At 34.0% G+C, this 24170-nt stretch overlaps 1 protein-coding gene across 3 annotated transcripts in view; it reads left to right on the top strand.

Annotated features, from left to right (window-relative positions):
• CDK15 (cyclin dependent kinase 15) overlaps positions 1-24170 on the top strand; it is an 84204-nt gene continuing 60034 nt past the window's right edge. Inside the window, exons 1-4 of one of the 3 annotated variants that reach the window (XM_074191636.1) lie at positions 1-1661; positions 5501-5624; positions 6592-6712; positions 12311-12404. In XM_074191636.1, coding sequence (XP_074047737.1) covers positions 1620-1661; positions 5501-5624; positions 6592-6712; positions 12311-12404 — 381 coding nt within the window. In that variant the 5' untranslated portion in view covers positions 1-1619. The remainder of the gene's footprint in view (positions 1662-5500; positions 5625-6591; positions 6713-12310; positions 12405-24170) is intronic. The other 2 variants (XM_074191637.1, XM_074191638.1) reach the window with 2 other exon arrangements.

The raw sequence follows: 24170 nt of genomic DNA, 5'->3' as shown, positions 1-24170 counted from the left end.
AATTTTTTAACTTTAAAATTTTTTTTGCTTTATTTCTTCTAAGAATTCTAGTTGAATTTATGTCCAAGTTATGTATCCCTCTTAGGCCATGCTTTTGTTGTTGTTTTTTCTTCTTTTTTCCTTTGTCCTTGAAGAAGACCATGATATGGGGAGGGAGATGATTTATGTCATGCACATGACTTGGATTTGAGTGATGGGGGGGATTGTGCTCAGTCACCAACCCCAGTCAACCACCAACTCCAGAACCATCTGGGTCCAATGCCCAGGTATGAATCAGGACGATGAAGACCTAGGATGTGAGGCAATCTGGTGAATGCCCAGGGTCACATAGCTAGTAAGTGGCCAATGTCTAAAGTCATATTTGAACTCAGGTCCTACTGACTTCAGGACCAGTGCTCCATCTACTCTACCACCTAACATGTTTTGGAATCATTCTTTTCATTTAGGTTTGTGTCCTAAGGTTCCCTACCACCATAATAGGTGGGTTCTTTTTTTATTCACTTAGTCTTCTGATCTACTATCTGACTTAGGACTTACAGCAGGGATCTATGGTACTCCTGGAGGCCAAGTCTGGGTTGGTCTTGTTGCTACTTTCTTTGATATTGAGTGTCGTGTCTTTCAGGATCTTAGGGAAAGACTGAGGACCTGAAAACTTTGAGTGCTCCCCAAGTGGTCTGTTCCAGGGAAAAGTATGCTACCTGACTCCCTGATCTGAGCTCTGCAAGTTCATGGTCTGTGTTTATGTCTGTGCAAGAGTGAGCTACTGGTAGATTCTTCCTCTATTAGCCAGTTAGGAAGCTCTGTTGGTTTAGTGAGGTAGAAATGTAGGATCCCCTTTAGTCTAGGATTCCTGCCTTGGTCCCTCCTCTGCAGGCTGAGCTATATTCTAGAACTGACATACAGCTCTACCCTTGGAGATGAAAAGACACTACTTCCCTGCCAAAGAATACCACCTCTCTGTGGGTGTCCTCACTCTACCCTAGATATGCGACCTGAACTAGAGAGTGGCCATCAGAGTTACCCCTTGGCAATTCTCACTATTTCAGTACCTTCTCTGGCCCTGGTTTATAGCCTGTTTCTGCATTCTAGAGTGCATCTGACCTGACTCCAATTTCCAATGTCCACAGACCTCCCTATCTGTAGCCTTCTGTTAAGCTGTGCTGGACAAAGGATTCACTGTGACTTTTCCTGAATTTTCCCATTAGGATTTGGGTCGGTGTGCATTTTCTAGATCTCTTTGGAGCAGTTTGTGGGAAGAAGCACTTTGCATTACTCCAATCACTCTACCTCTTTCATTAAGTTGTTGATAACTTAGATTTCTTCCTTTGATAAGTGCCTGTTCATAGCCTTTAACCATTTATCTACTGAGGAATAGCTTATAAAGTTGAATCATTTCCTTATGTATCCTGGAAATGAAATCTTTATCAGAAAAAAAAATTATTGCTGTTAGCCAGCAGTTTGCCTTCTAACTTCTATTGCATCAGATTTCTCAGAATATATCCTGAAGATTGTCTGCTACCTGCCTAAAATCTGATACTTGCATGCACTAACTTTTCTTTCCATCCTTTCTTTCTTCCTGCTCCCACTATCTCATTTAGCATACTGACCTGGCCCAGTATATGTCTCAACACCCAGGAGGTCTTCATCCTCACAATATTAGGGTGAGTACTTTAGGGGATATGTTTCTCTGAAATAGAAGAATTTTAAAATGCATTTTCATTCTCCAAACAGGTCATGTTAATTCTCATGAAATCAACCAAGTAAAAAGAGGTCCCAGTTACCCCTTCCTCAATTTCAACAACAAAAAAGAGCAAATGTTAGCTAGGAAATAGTGGGTGATAAAACTAGACAGTTAAGTTGGATTGGGGAGGGATGTGACTGCCAAATTTAGAAGTTTTTACTTTGCACTATAGAAAACAGGGAATCATTAAGGTGTTCAGTTTGGTTTGGTTTTTGAGTAATATGATCATAGCCCTACTTTTGGAAGATTGATCTGGCACTTGTATATAAAATGTACTGGAGGAGGAAAGGACCAGTGGCCAACAAATGCTGTCGAAAGGTTAAGAGAGGCCTTTGGATTTGGTGATTGAAGTTTTTGTTAATAGTTGAAGGAGCAATTTCAGTAAAAAGACCTTTGGATTTGGTCACTGAAGTTATTGGTGATATCTGAGAGAGTTGTTTCAGTAGAGTATAGGGAACAGAAGCCAGATTGCAGGGGATTAAAGCATGAATATGGATTAAGGATGTGATGGCAACTAGCACAGAGTACTCTATCTACCCTAGCAAGGAAAGAGGAAGGTTCCATTCCCCCCCTTTTTTTTTGAACAAGAGAAAATGGAATATATTGTAGGCAGTAGTGAAAGCAGTCAGAAAAGAAAGAGGTTAGAAATTCTGGAATGAAAGAGGATAATTCAGTCTACACCCCTAAGAGAAAATGAAGAAGGGCTGGACCAGGAACACCACCCCATGCATTCATTCTATGATCTCGTTTCTTTCTCTTTCTCTGCTCTGTCTTTCTTTTCTTAGCCTTCTACACTCCCTCCCCAATTCATTAGCTTCTGTGATCTCTCATCTCAACCCCCTCTTTCTGCTAGAGGCATTTCCTGACCTGGCTCCCTGCTTCCCCCACTTTGATTTGAGAACCTCTCATTTTGACAATGTCTCTGTCTTGTAAGTAGATGGTTGTTTGCAGACGGTTTCTTACATCAGAATAGGAATTCTTTGAGACAGGGACCATGATTTTGCTTTTTTAGCATCTCCAATGCCAATCATTCTTCTTGGTTTGCATGTAGAAAGTTCTTCAGAAGTGCTTGTGGATTATTTCCTTCTTTCTTTCTTACTTTGCCCTCTTCCTTATCCTATCTATTCTCTTTTTTCTTTCCATCACATTCAAATGTTTCCTATTGAAGCATGTTTTTCTGTTACCTCTTCTTCTATAGCTTTTCATTACTTTTTCATAATAATTTATTTACATTTGTGATACCTGCAGTTAAACTTTCAATTCACTTCCAGTCTGACCCAGCCTTACCCATCCCACTCCTTTTTTATATTGTATAACTAAGCAGGCCTTCTTACAATAAAGGAAGGCATTGGCCAATATCATTAAACTGGTGGAAATCTGGCATGGGGAGAGAAGAAACAAGGAAATTTTCATAGGACTGAATATCAGGTGAATATGAAAAACCATATTTTATTTTTCATAACTACTATAGCATAACTATTTCTCTTTATACCTTCAATAGGTAAGTTAAGTAATTTGCAAAGCAAATAAGGTATCTAATGGCCCACACATTTCTGGCTCTTGCTTCTGGGTCAGGCCATGCCACTCATTAATTTTGGTTTCAAAGTCTTACATGCTGAGAATGACAGGCTGACAGCTGAGCAATGGACTTGGCAAGTCTCTGAGATGCCCAGATTCCCTGATAGGATGGAAAAATTGATTCATCTGTTCAATTCTGCCACTGTCTCCATGTCACCAGGAATGTGAAGGCTGGCATTTTCTTTTCTGAACTGTAGGAACATGTTCTGGGTTGGCATAATCTCCCTAAACACCAGTGTTAGCTTTTGAATTCTCCATTGCCAGTGGCATTGGAAGAAACAGCAAAAGACACTTAGGATATTGTATTTTTTTCCCCTTCATTGGCTTTTGTAGTTGTGGAAAACTGATTGGAAGTTGATAACTTTTCTAATTCCCAGACTATATAACCACATGAAACATTTCTCAATTTGGTATGGAAATGATTTCTTTTCTCCTTTCCCTCCTTCCATTCCTTTTCTATGTCTCATTTTATTTTTTTTTTACCCAGTATCTTCTCTTCTTTTTAGCTTCCTTTGTTCGTTAATCCATGATCTGTAGTCTTTTCCTTATATTTTAAAATATGAATTTAGGATTGTTAAAATAGACAAAAATATAACTGTGATTCCAGTTTCCAGAGTTAAATGACTATGTCTTTCTCAGTCCATGAACTATTGCTTTAAGGATATTTGAGATATAATAAAAATTTAAACCCTGGAGAACCATTTTCAGGTTAACATTTATCTCTAGCTAAGTCCAATGCTGGGAAAAGTTATGCTTCTCTTTGGATATTTTAGGGGATGCTTTTCTCTATAAGACTGATGACTAATGCGGAAGTTAAATTGAAATTTTGAAGATAAAGATCCCTTCTTCTGTATCAAGGTGTGAAACCTGTCCCTTCCCCAACTTCCCTATTTCTGGTAATGTCAGCACCATCTTCTCAGTCTCCCAGCCTTATTACCTAGTAGTTCTCCTTGTTAGCTTTCTCTTCTTTACACCACACATCCAATTAGTTGTCAAATCCTGTTGTTTCTATTTTTATAATATTTCATACCTAGCCTTGCCTCTCTTTTCAGTTCCTGTACCCACTGGTTCAGTCACTTATCTATTCTCACCTGGATGATACTAATAATAGCCCTTTATCTGGTCCCCCTTCCTTTAGTTCTTTCCTTTCAAATTAATCCTTCACACCATTATCTAAATAATATTTCTAATGCCCAGTTATAATCTTATGTATTCTTCCAATCAAAATTTTTAATAACTTGCAATTGCCTGCTAAGCAAAGTACAATATACCTGTAAAATGTTTTGAAAACCAGGTCTTCTACAATCTGCCTCCATTTTTCTCTTTTCAAACTTATCTCATCCTGTCCAACTCTGTCTCCTGCTTTTCATTTCCCTGTCCCAAGCCTGGAGTGGAGTCTTCCTTCCTGTCACCCCATTCCTAAACAACTGTAAAATCCTGCTTGGTCTGACCAAAAACTATATTGATAAATGATTTCCCCGACAAAGTTGCCACCACTTCTATGAATCCTTCCATAACTACTGTTTTGACCCATCACATAAAAGTGGTGGGTCTCATCCTCCTCAAATGAGGAAATAACACTTTGCCAAAATCTCTCCTTTTCACAAATTACATTTTTTCCATATAACATCATTTATATTTATCCTTTGACCCCCTCTTCTCTCATTAAACATTTAAGCTTCTTGAAAACAGTTTCTATTACCATACCTTTCTTTGTATCCTTGATATGTAGTGCATAACCTTGTACTAAGTCAAGCATAGGGGTGGCTAGGTGGTGTAGTGGATAAAGCACCGGCCCTGGAGTCAGGAGTACCTGGGTTCAAATCCGGTCTCAGACACTTAATAATTACCTAGCTGTGAGGCCTTGAGCAAGCCACTTAACCCCGTTTGCCTTGCAAAAACCTAAAATAAATAAATAAATAAAAAATAAGTCAAGCATAATCAATGCTAGTAATTGAATTGAAATTAAAGACGAGAAGCCAGAAAATAAGAATTTTTTTTTGTTTTGGATCATAGTCCAATAACCTTACTTTTGCTAATTTAAAAAAACAGCATTTTTAGTTTTTGTTTCTTTCAAAGCCTAATTTTATCATCCTCTCTTAGAAAACTGTTTTTGATTTAGAGTAGATCTTAACACATGATAGCACAAAACTACTTAAGTATGATGCTTATTCTTTCCAGCTCTTCATGTTTCAACTTTTGCGGGGCCTGGCTTACATCCACCATCAACACATTCTTCACCGGGATCTGAAACCTCAGAACTTACTCATCAGTTATCTTGGAGAACTCAAATTAGCTGATTTTGGTGAGTCAATTTCTCCTTCCCTGGGTCTCGTTCTCATTTATGAACAATGACGCTTTTGTGTGCATGTTTATCCATGCATGGAGTAGATTTGGCCTTTGGAAACATGGGGCCCCAGGAGACATATTACTTAGTGAGCATCTCAAACTTCTCTATGGTATGAAAAAGGTAGAGTTGCTAGCTTCTTTAATGTCAGTTCTTTGATTAGAGCCTAAAAGTTGTGATCAAGGATATAAGACAATATTCTTTATTCCAATAGTGACAGTAAGTCAAATTATATGAAGGTGTCCAGCATGGAGGAAAGATTTCCAAACTATAGGGATGCTGGGGGACCTTCATTTAATGGAAATCCTGAATCTGAGCTAAAATATGAACTCTCAGAATTATTTAGATATATTATAGAAAAGGAGGTTAAAGAGGTCTACTCCAGACTATACTTTTCCAGAGTAGGCTATAATTGTCCAAAGTATCAAGTTCAAGATGCTTCCTTTGTAGTTGAACAGTTCTAGTATAGGCTAACAGGAAAATTACTGAACTCTATATTTTTAGCACATCTGCAAATTTTGAAATTAAATTTAATAATTTAGTTAAATTTTAATTTAATATTAGAGTCTTTATGTCTTATGTCTCAGACATATCTAAGTTTACTTGTTTTTTGCATTAAAACCTCATTCTTAGGGAAGGTATAGTGATTGAAAAAAATCCAAAAATGGAAGACTACCAGAATGATATATTGTGATAAGAGTAACTGATGAAATAAGGCAAATTGGTATCTAAAAATTAGAACTATCAATCATTTTTGAGTGTTTACTTTTTCATCTGTACTCTTCCATGACTCGTTTGCTTCTGGGGCAAAATAAACCACCATGTTTCCAAAGGACATAGAGATAAAATTACTTGCATGTGTTTTTCTTTCCTTTCTTTCTTTTTATATATATATATATATATATATATATATATAATCTGGCAGGTCTTGCTCGGGCTAAGTCCATCCCCAGTCAGACATATTCTTCAGAAGTAGTGACACTATGGTATCGTCCTCCAGATGCATTACTTGGAGCTACAGAATATTCCTCTGACTTGGATATCTGGTAAGATTGATAATAATGTTCTAAAAATATGCAAATGTGGTTTTACACTGATTCTATCATGTGTTATATTTTAACTACTCTATGATTGTCTCTCTAGATTAAGATTTTGAGGTCATCTATATTATACATCCAGAACCATTCTAGCCATTTGTAGCTTTCTCTTTTAGATATGTTATGATTTGGAGTTTCAACCAATTTCTCATAAGAAAGGAGAAAAACAATTATAATATCTGAGAAACACAAGACATTATTGTTCTTGTTCATAAATATAAATGTTATATACAGTGGCCTGGAAATCTTTCTTTTGTTGTCCAGTTGTTTCAGTCTTGCCTGACTCTTCCTGATCCCAATTGGGGTTTTCTTGGTAAAGAATTGGAGTGGTTTGCCATTCCCTTCACCATCTCATCTTTTAGAGGAGGAAACAGAGATTAAGTGACTTGCTCAGGATCACACAACTGGAAGTCTCTGAGACCAGATATGAATTCAGGAATTCCTGCCTCCAGGCTCAGCACTTCAGGCTCAGCACTCTATCCACTGCACCACCCAAAGACTTGAAAACGGAAACAGAAATGCTCTAAAACAATATCTCTGAATATACTGGTTAACTAACATCCCAGTATAATTTCAGAAAAGATTACCTGATAGTCAAATATCTGACACATCCATCAGTTGGTATTGCTCTCCAATGACATTTCCCAGGTTTCTCTGGAACTTTGAAATTTTGTACTACTGTCACAATATAAATATTAATTATATATTCAGTATAGGATATGCAGAGAATAAGTGGGAAGCAAAACAGAGCTATTGCTCTTCACTAGTGAGTTCCTCAGCATCAATGTCCCCGAATAATGAAAATGAATTTGAAAAGTATGAATTAAAGTCATTATTTATTTTTAGTTGTTTTCTCTTTCTCTTCTAAATGCCTTCCTAAATATCTCTTTGTGGCTCAGGATTAACCCTGAGTTCTTAAAAGCTAGTATAGGAGAGCTTCAACTCTCACAGCTCTCTGAGCAGGAAAGTCTTAGAAGGCTGGGTCCACCCAGGAATAAGTATATGCTTACTGAATTCAGACTTGTGATTTTCAGAGAGATTTATCCTCAGAATGTTACCCATCTGGTGATGGCTGTTTGGAACCATAGTAACTCAAGAAGACCAAAATTCACATACTGAAGTATAAAAGGACTATGTGCATCCATGGATGATAAAAATCATAGATTCTTGAAAAAAGTTATGTTATCATTCATTATTATTATTCTACCCCTATTATGTGTGAGCCCCTCTGATGGGGCAGTGAGGCAGTTAAGTGGATAGAGGAATAAGCCTGGAGTCAGGAAAACACCTTCCTGAGTTAAAATCTGGCCTCAGACACTTACTAACTGGGAAAGTTGCTTAACTCTATTTGCTTCAGATTCCTCATCTGTAAAATGAGCTGGAGAGAGAAATGGCAAACCACTTCAGTATCTTTGCCAAGAAAATCCCAAATGGTGTCATAAAGAATTGGACATGACTGAAAAAACAAAATGTGCCAAATACAATGTGGAATTAGAACAATCAACACTTTTCCAGTGAGTTTATTGTATTAAGACTCTCTTAATAGGCCAGTGTCCTATGGGACACTAGGATTTAACTTAGAATTTTTTTTCTTTTACTATGGGGAGACAGTTAGTCTGGATGAGAAAGGACATAAGGGGAATGGGGAAAGGGGAGGAAAAGAGGATTGCTAATTGAAGGAAAGAAAAAAAACTAATCCTATTCTACTGGACCATGTAATCCCCATGGAATCCAAACAGAATTCCATTTACAAAGGCATATGACAGTGGGTGTTAACTCTTTTGTCTTAAAAAAAGCTAATTTTAATAATTAGTGCCTTATCAAAGTTCCTTCATAGCATCAGTGTCAATGATGGGATAAAGTTAACAGGTTAACAGCACCTTGGTTGGATTGTAGACAATATATAAGTAGGTATTACTGACACTCCCAGCATTCTTTAATCCTCCAGCATCACTCTCTCTTTTTTTAAATATCCTTTTCAGGCCCTAAAAGATCCAATTAGGGAGCTTTAGCAAGAATAACACAGTATTTCAGAAAGAATACACCAGGTTTTAGGGAAGATTTGGAATACAAAGTCCTCCACACAGAGTTGAGTTTAGGCAGCTACTGGGCTTTTGGTAAAAAAAAAAAAATCTCACATTGTCTTTGATGGATATGTTATATGCAGTGAAGTCTTTAAGAGTTATATACAATCTTTCAAGGTAAAGAGAAAATAAGAAGGAAAAAAAGAAGCTGTACTATTTATTATTTGAAATACCTTTCCACCTCCACATATTATGTTATTTTAAATTCTACCGGGGGTGGTGAGGGGAGAAGGAGTTACATAAAACTCCATCAGTTCCTTCCTTTAGGATTTGACTTAGGAATTTCAGGAGTCTTGCTCTCTCTAAAGGAAATATTTATTCAATGATACTAGAGAGAAATTTAAGGACATAACAAAGAACTTCCAAGATTGTTTTTTGCTGAAAGTAAAGGTACAAGTGAATCAATTAAAGAACTTATCACATTTCTCCTTTCTGGAAAGACCTGAATACCAACCAATAACTTATCTATCCTTTGCTCTAGAGGTAGCTCTTTAGATCAGAAATTCTTTGAGAAATCTTGAAGATACAAAGAGCCAGGAGAGCCATATAAATGAAAATTCAAAAAAAAAAAAAGAGAAGATGGTGGAGAGGAGAAAAACACAAAAGAAGGGGGGATTGAAAAAGAAGGGAGAATAAAAATAAGGAAGGAGGAAAGAAAAGGAAGAGGAAGAGGAAAAAAAAGAAAGATGGTTGGGGAAAAACAGGGAGGAGAAAAAGAAGGACAAGATGGAAGGAGGAAGGAGGAGGGGAAGAAAAGAGGGAGATAATGAATATGACAAAAAAATGCCTTTATGCTACTATATTTGGGATCTGAATGTTAGGAATATTTAATATAGAACTATTGAAAAATGTATGATAGATATATTCTTAAGACTGGGAAATTTAAAAGCAATATGTTAAAAACTAAAAACAGTTATGAACAAGTATAAAATTAATAAAGGTGAAGTAGCTAGTGATATTTGTGGAGAAAATTCATCTGAAAAATGAAGGCGAATTTAAGTTTCCTCTTATCACTTGTATTGAGAAACTTTCTTCCACAATTACCTTTGGAAGTTTTACAGTGCTAAAATACAATTGTTAGATATACTTTGGATTTTAATGCAATTATCTATTCTTCATGTCTGTTCTAGAATTATATGTAATAAAGGGTGTCCCAAAAATCTTGATGAAGTTTTAAACTTATATATGGAGGGGCTAAATCATTAACACCTTGAAACTATGGGAAAGTGCTTCTTGAGGTATTATAACTCTTAACTGAGGGGAAAGTATCATCCTTAATATAACTCTTCCCAACAAGAACCATGAGATTGTGACTGTCTACTTGATAAAAATGAAAAAATTCAATCAAATCTTATCTCACTAATACAAACTACATGGTTTTATAGTACCTGTATAACAGACTTCATATGTTAAACATCTGGATGAACATGAAAAATCAAACAACTTCAGGAACAAGACATCAGATTTAGGGAGTTTAAAACTTTAATGAGTTTAAGGAATGGTATAACAAGAGTCTCATTCAAAGTTCCCAACAGCTACTATCATGAAAAAACAATATTAAAGGCAATGAACCTCTCCTGGCCATTCAGCAAAAACCTCTTTGGGATAAAAAGAACACGGGTCTAAACCCTAGAATGATACATATGTTTTTACTTGAACCTTGTTTAAATGTCTAAGAGATAAACCTTGTGGTCAACCACTTGAACCCTCTTACCCCATATCACTTAGAAGACTCATATTAAGAAGAATTGCAATTAGTAGTAAAATCATTCCTGTACATTTTTGGTTTATGGGAGGCATACTTTAGCATGACCATTCAGGAAGGAAAATATATTTCATTATGGAAAAAAATATTTCTTCTCCTCTCAGAAAGTGAATAACTGAAGTTAAATGAGAATGTATGTGTATGGTTTTTTTTGTTATGCACTGTATTCCTAGCTGCAGAATGTTTTTTCTTTTCGAAAAAATTCTCTAAAAGATTTATTTTTTTTTTTTGCAGGAGTTTTTTATTGTCACAGGAACATTATTGCTCCAGATTTCTTGCCCTTCTTATAAAAATATATTCTTCTTTTAAAAATATATCCCTGGGGCAGCTAGGTGGCACAGTAGATAGAGCACCGGCCCTGGAGTCAGGAGTACCTGGGTTCAAATCTGGCCTCAGACACTTAATAATTACCTAGCTGTGTGGCCTTGGGCAAGTCGAACCCCATTTGCCTTGCAAAAACATAAATATCTATCTATCTATATCTATCTATCTATCTACATATCTATATCTATCTATCTATCTATCTATCTATCTATCTATCTATCTATCTATCTATCTATCTATCTATCTATCTATATCCCCATTCCTCTAGTCATGGAGCTATCCTTTGTAACAAAGAGTAAAAAGGAGGGGGGGAGCACAGTTTAGTAAAACAGTAATCTAAAACAAGTCTTACTATCCATGAAGTATTCCACTTAGAAAATGCCTTGTCTCTTTGTTCTCTTATTTGAAGCCACATTTTGTCTCATAATCACATTGCATTGTGTTTCAGAGCTTTTTGATTATGGTAGTGGTCCTTCTTTCCATTTACTTGTAGTATTGTCTATATTATTCTCTAGGTTCCACTTACTTCACTTTATGTTGTTTCATGAAGTATCCTTCTGCTTCTCTGAATTCATGATAATCATGCTTTCTTACAGAACAGTATTATCCCATTACATTCTTGTAACTTACTTTGCTTAGCCTATCCAAAATCACCATTTGTCCAAGATTTCCAACAATAGGTATCCTTGAACAAATGTCCCTGAAAATCTTTTTGGGAGAGTAAGTACAAGTTAGTTCTAGTTTTGCACTTACATAATGTAATAGTTAAATACTGGTGCCATATTTTAATAAAGATTTTTATAAGCTTAAGAATATCTGGAGAAGGCAGAAGTCTTATGAAGATCAGTTGAAGGAGATCGCAATACTTAGCAAGGGGAATATGTGTGATCATTTTGTTCTAATTATACTGTTTTATGGAAAAGTATAATAAATATATAAATTAAAACTAAATATAAATATTTTTAAACTATAAATAAATATTTTTTAAAAAGAAAGGAAGAGTTGAGGGGAATATAAAATTGGTCTTTAAGTATTTTAGAGAAAGGATTACACTCATTCTATTGTCCCTGAATGGCACAACTAGGGGAAATGGGCAAATTAGGAAAATGGTGAATTTAGATTTGTTGTAAAGGAAAAAACTTGTAATTAGAGCTATTCAAAATTGGAATGGGTTACCTCAAAAGGAAGTGGGTTTCCCCTCACTAGAAATCTTCAAGGAAAGACTGGGTGACCTCTTGTCAGATATCTTATAGAAAGAACTCTTATTTTGGGATGGAATGAATTTGATAACTTCTGGGATCCCTTCTAATTCTGACATCCTGGACTTCATGTAATCTCCTCAAAGGTACCAAGATCACCTTTTTCTTTTTCTAGGGGTGCAGGTTGCATCTTTATTGAAATGTTCCAGGGTCAACCTTTATTTCCTGGAGTTTCTGATATCATTGAACAACTAGAGAAAATCTGGGAGGTAAGAAAAAGTATATTTTATTCCTAGAAAAAGCATCCCTAAGCAAACTTTGAAGGAGGATTATAATAACCTACCTGCTTTGCGGTATTGGTTGTATTTCAGGCTTGATTAGGGGCTTGGATTGGGCATGCTAGTGAATCCGTATCACTGAGTTACTAGAGAGACTGAGACTAGTAGGATCCCTTGAGCTTGAGAATTTTAAGCTATAATAGGGCTACAATTGATCAAATGTCCACACTAATTCTGTCACCAAGATGGTGAGGCTATGAGAGTAGAGGGTAAAGGGGAGAACCAGGGAATGGCCAAATGACCCAGGTTGGAAATGGAGCAGGCCAAAGTTTCCATTCTGGTCAGATGGCATGAGTCTTTGAAGAGCCGTTGTACTTCCAGCCTAGGTAACACAGGGATACCTGTTCTCAAATAAAAGCATGGCAACCATAGGATATGCCACAAGCCTACTGTGATCTGTCCATGAGTCTTCCATACTCTTGAAGGTCAGGTCTTCCAGCTTTCTTTCATGTTCTCAACCTATGATTTTTTCCCCAGGGTTAATTTTTGCTATAGAACACTATCAGCCTCTTCCCCCATCATCTATACTACCCATCGATAAGACACACACAGACACACACACACACACACACACACACACACACAGAGCCTGTATTCAGAAATGTTCTCTATTAAACACAAAGATTTTAATTTAGAATAACCTTGTTATATATTGTACTTCAATTAATCTAATGTAGAAGTTCCCTCAATTGATATTGTAGCAATATGTAACTTAGGGCAAATGGATTCATTTAAATGGTCAAATTGTTTTAAACTAGAGAGAGTTACTCCCAGTTTACTTTGGAACTTGTTAGTCAAGGAGGAAGTCAACTCTTGAGTAATTATCTTGATTATAAATTTTACCTGTAGTCTCACCTGAGTTTCTTGGGAAAGAATGCCATAGTGGCTTTCTAAGGGAGAAAGTGATTTGCTTCCCATTGTTATTTGGAACACCTTTAAATTTTTGTCTTTTGAGGCATAATACCTTTAAAAAAATTTTTTGGCATGGTCATAAAACCTTCATTTCCTTCTCAGTAAATAAAATAATTAGCAGTAGTTAAGAGGATTGTGTGGTAGTTGGCTGATTTCTTTCATTCATTGAGTAATAAGTCAGCAGGAAAAATGAAACCAGCTAAGTGACCAGCTGGACAAATTTGAGAAGTCAAGGGAGAGTGATCAAAAGAAGTTATAAAATAACAATCATATTGGTCCAATAGTTTGGAACATTTATGAATCTATTATATGTTCACTATATCATCTATGAAAATATGGTTTGTGCTGATAAAGCACTGCTTCAAAGTTTTTTATTTCATTGGTGTGAGTATGCTTTCAAGTGATACACATTGGGATCCCACATGTCTCAGAAATTAGTTACTGAGTTCCTGTGATTGAAAACATTTGTCAATGAGTAGTGGGGGTGGAGAATGTAAACAACTTTTTAATAGGGATCTTCCTTTGGGTGATCCAGACTTTTCTTTAAATTTTTTTGGAAATTTGAGGATGATGCAGAAGAATGAAAAGCAACTTAGAATGAAGTTTTTCTCTTATAACATCAAATAGGAAGTATAGCAAATGTAAAAATGATAGTAAGAGGAAAATTAAAAGAACCTTGCTCAACCAACCCTGTGATTTCTCCCTACCCCCACCCCCAAACCAGGACTGTGCTGGCCTGGGGCATTACCTTTGGGAGGATATCTTTTAAGACACTGACTTTTTTTTGTAATAAGGATATTATTGCTCCAGATTTCTTTACTTTCCTTTTAGAAAACTATTACAAAAGATGACTCTCTGTTTAGGGGAGAAGAAAAGAATATGAAGGTGACATAAAAATAAGAGTTTTCCCTTCCCTCATCCCTAAGCAGAGCGTCATCCTTTGTAACAAAATAAATCTAAGACCTTAAAACTCTGAAAACTTACCTCAACAAAATAGAAAAAGAAAGTTTCTGAACTAAGTGTGCAGTTAGAAAAAAGACTAGAAAATAAGTTCAAAAAAAGTACAAAGGAATAAAGAAAATGAAGGAAAAAATAAACTTGAATTTAAAAGATCAAAAACCTGAAAAGCAAAATAAAACTTTAAAAAAAATATTCACAAAATCAATAAACCATTAGCTCATCTGAATTGCAAAAGTAGAGAAGAAAATAAAACCAAAATGAAAAAGAGCAAGGTAAATTTCATAAGAAGAAATTTTTTTAATTATGAGAAACCATGTAAAATGATGTAACAACAAAATTATGACTTCAACAGAAGTATATAAATATCTACAAAAATGATTTTAAATATTCCAATTTCAAAAAAAGTCAAGGAAATAAAAAATGAACTGTCAAAATTTTTAAAATAACCTAGGCACTTTTTTACTAGTGAATTCTATCAAACCCTTAAAAGTTAATCAATAGGCTTGCTAAAAATGTACTTTCAGGAAAGTAAATAGAAGGTACTCAAACTCCTTATATAAAACAAATTTGATTCTTATATCCAAACCAAGGAAACATAAAGCAGAGAAAATACTAATTTCACCAGTGAATGTTGATGCAAAAATTTTAAATAAAAAGGAGACTAAAACAATATATCCAAAAAGTAATTCAGTGCCATGAAGTTAGGCAAGAATGAAAGAATACTTAAATATTAGGAAAACAATGAATATAATTAATTATTTAACCAAAAAAAAAAAACACATGCAGAAAAAGGCTTTGACCCAGCAGAGCAGTCATTTACAGTGACTCCCAATCATCCCCTCCAAAAAAATCACAGGCAGGTCATTTTTATAATATGATCAAAAAATATCTAATACCAAGAATTAACAAATTTATGATGGAGAAGCAATGGAAGCTTCTCTAGTGCAAATAGGAATAAAGCAAAGGTGACCCTTCACCCATTATTATTTGTCAAAATTCTATTCATGTTAGAAGCAAAATTAAAGGTATAAATATTTGCTAAGAGGACACAAAATCATTCCTGTTTGCAAAGGACATAGCAATATACGTAGAAAGCACCAGAAAATCAGCAAAGAAACTAATTGTGATGATTGGTAGTTTTCAATAAGATATCAGAATACAAAATAAATCCACAAAAATGTTTTAACATTTCTGTTATATACAAATAAGAACTAGGAAGAAATGAAAAAAGAAATTCTAGCAAAACAATTTACAAAATATTTGGGGATTAATCTACCAAGACACATGTAAGATATAAAAATGTGATATAGAACACTCTTAATGATACATAGAATCATTGAAGAGATATTCAGTGCTCCTAGTTGGGCCATAGCATAAGAAAAATTACAACACTACAAAAATTAATTTATATTATATAACATTATACCAATCAGATTATCAAAAGGATAATTTGTAGAACTAGATTGAATATTGAAAAAAATTCATTTGAAGAAACACAAGGTCTAGATTCTGAAGAGAAATGACAAAAATTGCCAGTGAAGTGGGCATAACATTATCAGTCAAATTTTACTAAAAAACAATACTCATCAAAACTAGTTAGCATTGGTTAAAAAAATATAGATCTTTTGAATAGAATAGATAAGTAATTAACAAAAGCACTGGAAGCTAGTAACCTAGTATTTGATGAACTCAAAAATATGAATTACTATTTTGAGAACAACTGTTATGAAAACTAGGAAATTTGGCTGACATTAAGTTTAGATTAATATCTTGTGCCATATATAGCACTATAAGCCTAAAATGAATATATCATTTGAATATGAAAAATCAAAACTTTTTTTAAAATAGAGAACAGGAGGTCATACTGTTCAAAACTATGTTTAGGGGAAGATTCTAACTCAAACATGGGATAGAAAAGATTGCAAAAAATTAAGATGGGCTATTTTGACATATAGAACTAAAAAGTGTTTTACCTAACCAAATCAATAGAGAGAATAAGAGAAATTATTGAATGAGAAAAAAACATTTGCATCAACTGTCACTGATAGAAAGCAGTCCCATATCCAAGGTCTATAAAGAATCATACGCGGATATGAGACTAAGAGTCATTCTTAGTAGATATGTAGTTATAAAATGCAGTCTCTTAAGAAAAAAGAGTCAAAATAAAACATTCTAAGTTACCATTTGAAAATATATTCTAAATCACTAATGGTAAAAAAAACAACAAAAACCAGGGTTTATACACTTAGTTATCAATTTAGAACTAGGTAAGAAAAGTACATTAGTGTACCTATTCATCCCCTCCAGCATGTTGTTTTTCCTGTTCTGTCATCTTAGCCAACCTGATGAGTATGAGGTGGTACCTTAGAAATGGTTTAATTTGCACTCCTCTACTTGTTATTGATTTGGAGCATTTTTTCATATGATTTTTGATAGATTTGACTTCTTCATATCCCTTGACCACGTATCAGTTGAGGAATGACTCTTTTTTCTTACAAATTTGTTATAGTTCTTACATGTTTTAGAAATGAGATCTTTTTCAGAGAAACTATTACAAAGATTTTTTTCTAATTTTCTGCTTTTTTTCTTATTTTAGCTGCATTGGTTTTGTTTATGCAAATATTTTAATTTTTTTGTCATCTAAATTATATGTGAATAATTTACCTTCTGTGAATCTGAACTCTTCCTTTAACCCTAGATCTGATAGATACTTTCTTCTATACTCTATTAATTTATTTATGATATTATCTTTAAATCTAAATCATAAATTTTGAGATTATCTATGTTTATGACTTAATATATTGGTCTATATCTAGTTTCTACTGGACTATTTTTCAGCCAACAGTTTTTGTCAAACAGTAAGTTCTTGTCCCAATAGCTAAGACCTTTGGGGTTTATCAAATACAATGTTACTGTGCTCATTTCTTTCTATATATCTAATCTGTGTCACTGATCAACTTCTCTAATTCTTACCCAATGATGAATTTTTTTATGATTACAGTCTTGTGATACAGTGTGAAAGCTTGTACTTCTAGTTCTACTTTTTATCATTTTTTCCATTAATTCCCTTTATATTTTCCCTTTTTTAGATGAATTTTGTTTTTTTAGGGTTATAAAGTAATTCTTTGTTAGTTTGGAATGTCACTAAATAATTTTATATGACTGGTATGTCACTAAATCATTTATTGTCTTGTCCTATGCATGAATAATTAATAGATTTCTAATTATTTAGACTGATCTTTACTTCTGTGAAGTTTTAGGGAATTTTGTTCATATAATTTTTATTTTTATTTTTTTCAGGTAGATTTCCAAGTATTTGATAATATCTATAGTTATTTTAAATATAATTTTTCATTCCATCTCTTTCTGCTGGATTTTGTTGGAAATATTTGCAAATATGGATGACTTATGTGACTTTATTATATATTCTTCAACTTTGCTAAAGTTATTAAGTGGGGCAGGTAGATAGCAAAGTGGATATCACCGGCCCTGGAGTCAGGAGGACCTGAGTTCAAATCCAGCCTCAGACACTTAATAATTACCTAGCTGTGTGACCTTGGGCAAGCCACTTAACCCCACTGACTTGCAAAAAACAAACAAAAAAAAAACCCTTGAAGTTATTAAGTGGTTTCAATATTGGGGGTGGGGGTTGCAAGGCAATGGGGTTAAGTGACTTGCCCAAGGTCTCATAGTTAGATAATTGTTAAGTGTCTGAGGTCAGATTGGAACTCAGGTACTCCTGACTCCAGGGCCAGTGCTCTATCCACTGCTCTACCTAGCTGCCCCAGTTTTCCAATTTTTAAAACTGATTTTTTTTAGGGTTATTTTTTTTTTGGCAAGGCAATGGAGTTAAGTGGCTTGCCCAAGGCCACACAGCTAGGTAATTATTAAGTGTCTGAGACCGGATTTGAACTCAGGTACTCCTAATTCCAGGGCTGGTGCTCTATCCATTGTGCCACCTAGCCACTCCTAAAATTGACTTTCTAGTGTTCTCTAAGTAAATTATTATCTATGCAAAAAAAAGTAATAGCTTTGTTTCTTTTTTGTCTATGCCTATTTCTTCCATTTTTTCCTTATATCACTGTTATAACTAACATTTCAAGTTTAAAACTGAATACTAATGATGGTGGTGGACATCTTTGCTTCTCTTCTGATCTTTTTGGAAAAACTTCTAGCTTATCCCCATTATAGTTAATGCTTGTTCTTGGTTTTAGGTAAGCATTACTTAATCATTTTGATAATAATTTTTTCTTATGCTCTCTAGTGTTTGTTTTTTTTTAACAAAGATGAGTATTGTATTTTATCAAAAGAGATTTTTTTGTATCTTTTGAAATAATCATATGCTTTTTGTTGTTTATTTTGTTACTGTGATCAATTAGACTTATAGTTTTCCTAATATTGAACAAGCTCTGCATTCCTGTTTTAACTCGGGCCAGGTCATAGTGTATGATCTTTGTAATGTGTTACTTTAATCTCCTAGTTTGTATTTTATTTGTTATTTATGCATCAATATTAATTAGAGAAATTGGTTTATTGTTTTCTTTTTCTGTTTTGACTCTCTCTGGTTTAGGTATCAAGACTATATTTGTGTCATAGAAGGAATTTGGTAGAATTCTTTCTTTGCTTACATTTTTTCAAGTAGTTTATGTAGTATTGGAATTGTTCTTTCAATGTTTGTTAGAATCATTTATAAATTCATTTGGTCCTAGGGTTCTTTTCAACCTTAGAAAGTTTTCTTATGATTTGTTCAATTTCTTTTTTTTAAAGATAATATTTAAATATTCAGTTCCCTGTTCTATTATTTTGAATAATTTATATTTTTGTAAATTAATTTATTTCACTTAGTTTGCCAGTTTTATTGGCATATCATTGAGCAAAATACCTCCCAATTATTGCTTTTACTTCCTCTTCATTTGCTGTGAATTCATCTTTTTTTTTCATTCTAGTAATTTAGTTTTCTTTTACTTTTTTAAAGTACTTAATAACAAAAGGTTTATTTATTTTCTTTTGTCTTAAAAACAGTTCCTAATTTTATTTATTAGTTTTATGGATTTTTTAGCTATCATTTTTGTTAATCATTTCATTGATTCCTTTAGAATTTCCATTTTGGTATTTAATTAGGAGTTTTAATTTATTATTTTTCAAATCTTTTTTAGCTGCACGTCCAATTTGCTAATCTGCTCTTTCTTTTATTGATGTAAGAATTTAAAGAAACAAAATTTCCCCTAAGTACTGCTTTGACTACATCCCACAAACTCATTATTGTCATTATTTTTATTTTTATTTTTTAGGTTTTTGCAAGGCAGTGGAGTTAAGTGGCTTGCCTAAGGCCACACAGCTAGATAATTATTGTCTGAGGCTGGATTTGTACTCAGGTACTCCTGACTACAGGACCAGTACTCTATCCACTGTGGCACCTAGCCACCCCATTGTCATTTTTTAATGAAATTACTGTTATTTCTATGATTTGTTCTTTGACCTACTTATTCTGTATGATTATTTAGTTTCCAATTAATTTTAATCTAAACTTTAAAGATTCTTTAGTGAATGTAAATTTGTATTGCATTATGGTCAAGAAAAGATGATTTAATAGTTTCATTTTCTGCATTCCATTTTCTATGAGTTTTTTATGCTCTTATCCATCAATTTTTTTAACTTTTTGGGGGGGTGAGGGTAAGGCAGTGGAGTTAAATGACTTGCCCAAGATCACACAACTAAGTAATTATTAAGTACCTGAGGCCGGCTTTGAACTCAGATCCTCCTAACTCCAGGGCCAGTGCTCTATCCACTGAGCCACCTGGCTGTCCCTTATCCATCAATTTTTATGAATGTATCTATTCCCCAAAAATATTCTCCAGAGATCTATCATATCAAACTTTTCTAAAAATTTTTTCCAACTCCTTAGCATCTTTCTTGGTTTTAATCCTAGATCCCTGGCCCTCATGAATATCATATTCCAATTCCACCTTTTGTATAAAGTCATGGATGTTTAATCTTATGTGATCATGGCTGTGGTTCCAAGGCATTTGAAAGATTTCTTTCTAGATGCTTGAAGTATTTTCTCTTTGACCTAGGATCTCTGTATTTGAACTATAATATTCCTGGGAATTTTCATTTTGGAGTTTTTTTTGGAAGGTGACTGACTGGTGTATTCTTTTAAATTCTACTTTGCCCTCCAATTCTAAATACCTGGGAAGTTTTCCTTTATAATTTCTTGAAATGTGATATCTAGATTTTGTTGTTATTGTTGATGGGTTTTTAAGTAGTCCAATTATTCTTATCTCTTGATATATTTTCCAGGTCAATTGTATCTCCTACATATCATATTTTCTTCTACTTTTCAGTTGTTTACTTTGTTTCATTGTCTCTTAATGTGTCACATGTAGTCATTAACTTTCATTTGACCAATTCTATTTTTCAAGGAGTTATTTTCTTTGTCAGATTTTGTACTTCTTTTACCTTTCATATTTTTCTATAACTTTTATTTGATTTTTTAAATAATTTTTACATTTTTCTTTTACTCCTCTAGGAATTCTTGATTGACTTGTATCCAGTCTGAATTTTCCTTTGAGTTTTTGCTTGTGGATGTTTTTAAATTATTGTCTTCTTCTGTGTTTGAGTCTTGAACTTTCTTTTTACCACAGTAGCTCTTTATGGTTAGGTTCTGTTTTTGTTTGCTCATTTTTCTTGGCTTTGGATTTTATATTAGTCTTGGATTTTGTTCACCTCTGGAGGGAGTATCTGTGAGAAGTCTGACCTTAGCTTCTGTCTTTTGTATCCTTCTGCAGCTTTCACAGCTCATTTTCTGAGTCTGCAAGTTTTTGGTGTTTCCAAAGTATTTCCAGGGAGAGGTCTGTTTACTGCCCTCCTGATCTGCAAATTAGATCAGTTGGCATATATATATATATATGTATATATATATATATATATATATATATATATATATATATATATATATATATATACATATATATAATTGAGTTTTAGTTGTTTGCTAACCTGGAGATTCTGCAAGTTTGGAATGACTTAACTCTGACTCCCCTTTGGTCTTGGTCTTCTGCTCTGGTTTTTCCAAAGCAGGTTTATATGCTGGGCTAAAGGTTAGAACTGAGTCACTTCTCTTTTCTGGGCTCAAATCCATACAGTTAAGTTTCTGAAATTTTTTCCTGTGTTCAGTACTCAGCTAGGGTTCTGCTTACCATTGACCACTCTTCTTCTTGCCTGGGCTTGTTACTTAGAACTGGGTAACGGGCAACAGAGCTTCCAGATAACTCCTGTTCTTGTTTCTAGCTCTAGTCCAGGGCTCCCTGTGATTTCTTTCTGCTTCATTTTTTCTTGCCCTGGTTCCCTTTCTTGGCTCCATTTTGATTCCTGGGCAATAGAATGTTCTCTATCCCCACCATTCTGCATGCTTCTGGCAAGTGTCTACAGAGTTTTCTGCCTATCTTCCTAAGCTGCCCTAAGTTGAAAAAAAAATGATTCACTGAGACTTTTTCTTTGTTTTCCCACTCAGAATTCAGATTAGCTAATTGGAGGAAGTATTGGAGAACTAAGGCAAAAATGCTTCCTCTCATTTTACCATCTTGACTCTGCCTCTGTGAAGTATTTTAAACAATAAAATAGATAACTTTAATATACAGATATTAAATGTTAATCTGCTTAAGTAAATTGCTTTTGCTGTATCAATTAGTATTGAGCATTGGCCTTGAATAATGATGATGATGATGATGATGTTGATGATAATTTACATTTTTCAAAATCTGCAAAGCACTTTCTTCACTATTTTATATGAGGAAACTTAGACTTTTAAAAATGACTAGCCCCCCAACTGATAAATGTTTGATCTATTCCCTGACTTCAAGTCCATCACACTGGCTCTCAAGTCAAAAGACAGTTTTAAGCTCTGATTCCAACAATTTATTTACAGAATTTGATCCTTAATTTTCTCATCAGTAAAATGGAAAAAAATAATATTTGCACTTCCTTCTTCATAGAATTATTGTAAAGAAGGTTTTTGTAAATTATAGAGTCCTATATAAATATAAGGTATCATTATGCTCAGTTCAACATGCAAGGATGATGATTATGCTATAAGAACCATTTTCATTTGGGTAGTTGTCTTATGCACAGTATAATAAAACATAGGAACTTCTCTTTGATGTTTATGATAATGCATCAAAAATTTAAGACCAATTAAACAGCAAGAGATTGAACAAAGCATAAAGGACATGCTATTACCCAGCTTCTACTTTAAAAAAAATCAATATCCTTCCCTGCTCATTAAATTTTTTTCTCCTAAAGTAGAATTATTCTCAAGTTTTATTGACTCATGTAACTCATTGCTGAGAGAAGATGGTTATATATCTTCTGGACATCCCTCCTGCATATCCTATTCCTCAGTATCTCATAAAAAGAATAAAGTTATCAGGTAGTGGGTAGTTTTAGTCCTAAATCTTTCTGATAAATCATAGAACTGGAAGGACCCAACTCCCTCAACTTATATATGGGTAGCAGAGTCCCCACAAGTATAAATAATTTGCCTAGATCAGAAGAGTGAGTCAAAGAGGAGAGATTCAAACCCATGTTATCTGACTCTGAATTTAGTGCTCTTTCATTATTCTTACTACTTACAAAATAAACTAAGAAGGAAATTTGAACCCAAATCAAAAAAAGTTGTTGTTTTAAGAGAAAAAACTGCTACATCAAATATGATTATTATTTTTTGTCTGTACCTGTGATTTCATTGGTTGTGAGAATTATCTGTAATTTCAGTCTTAGAGAGTTGCCTGGGACTTGGAAATGATAAGTGACTAGGCGCTGGTCACAAACAAACCAAAAAACTTTATGCAGTGACTATTAAATTTAACCAATACTTTTTAACTTTACTTATAAACTATGTTAAAAGATTTTGTCTTGCTGAATTACTCAAGGAGAATTCTTCACATCCCCCTCAAGGAAGGCTAAGAGTTATCAGAGATATAAAGTTTGCTGAAATCTTAATGGAAAGTTAAAATGTCAAGCTAAAAAAAGAGCATATTTTTCAACCTGCAGGGTTGGGGGAGGGGAGAAGCTAAAAAGTTATTTAAATCCATAAATAAATAAACATAGCCTCCATAGAATGAATAAATGATATACCTTGCACATATATATATATATATGCTTGAATTGTTTTCAAATATAGGTAGATGCTCTTATTAATAAAATGGAAATTAACTTTAAAATGCTACTGAATTTATTTTATTTTTGTCATTATGTTATTTTTCTCAATCGGTGGAAACAAATAATACAAATACCAACACATGAAGACCCAATAAAAATTTTTGATGTTACAAGGAACCACCGAAATATTGCTTAATAATTTAAAAAATTGTAACTCTTACTTTAAAACAAAGAATAAGTAATAGCAGTTCTAATAATTCTGACAAAACAACAAATATGGAAATGGGGGTAAATTTGTTTTTGTCACTAGGAGTTAGGAATTCACCATTGGTGCCATCTTGTCATTGTCAAGCAGTTGATTTTCTTATTTTCTTTTTATTGTGATCAACCAGCTGTTAGGCTATCCTGAAGTCTGAGCCAAGTAAAAACTTGTGGGCACAAGTGAGCCACACCCACTCATTTACACACACAGAACTTAGAACTTTAAAGCTCAAAGGGAGTTGAGAGACTAATCAGTGCGTGGTAGTTGTTTTTGTGTTTTCCTCTTTAATTGGCCCGATTCTTTTTTTTTTTCCTCTCTCTTTCAGAATGGATTCCAAGCTTCTCTATCCCTAGCCTAGAGGATAGTGTTTGGAAAAATCTTTAGACTTTCCAGGTGTTTTTTGT

The sequence above is a fragment of the Macrotis lagotis genome, chromosome 6 (genome assembly GCF_037893015.1).
Source record: "Macrotis lagotis isolate mMagLag1 chromosome 6, bilby.v1.9.chrom.fasta, whole genome shotgun sequence".
NCBI lineage: Eukaryota > Metazoa > Chordata > Mammalia > Peramelemorphia > Peramelidae > Macrotis > Macrotis lagotis.
This window is presented reverse-complemented; position numbering and strand designations above follow the sequence as displayed.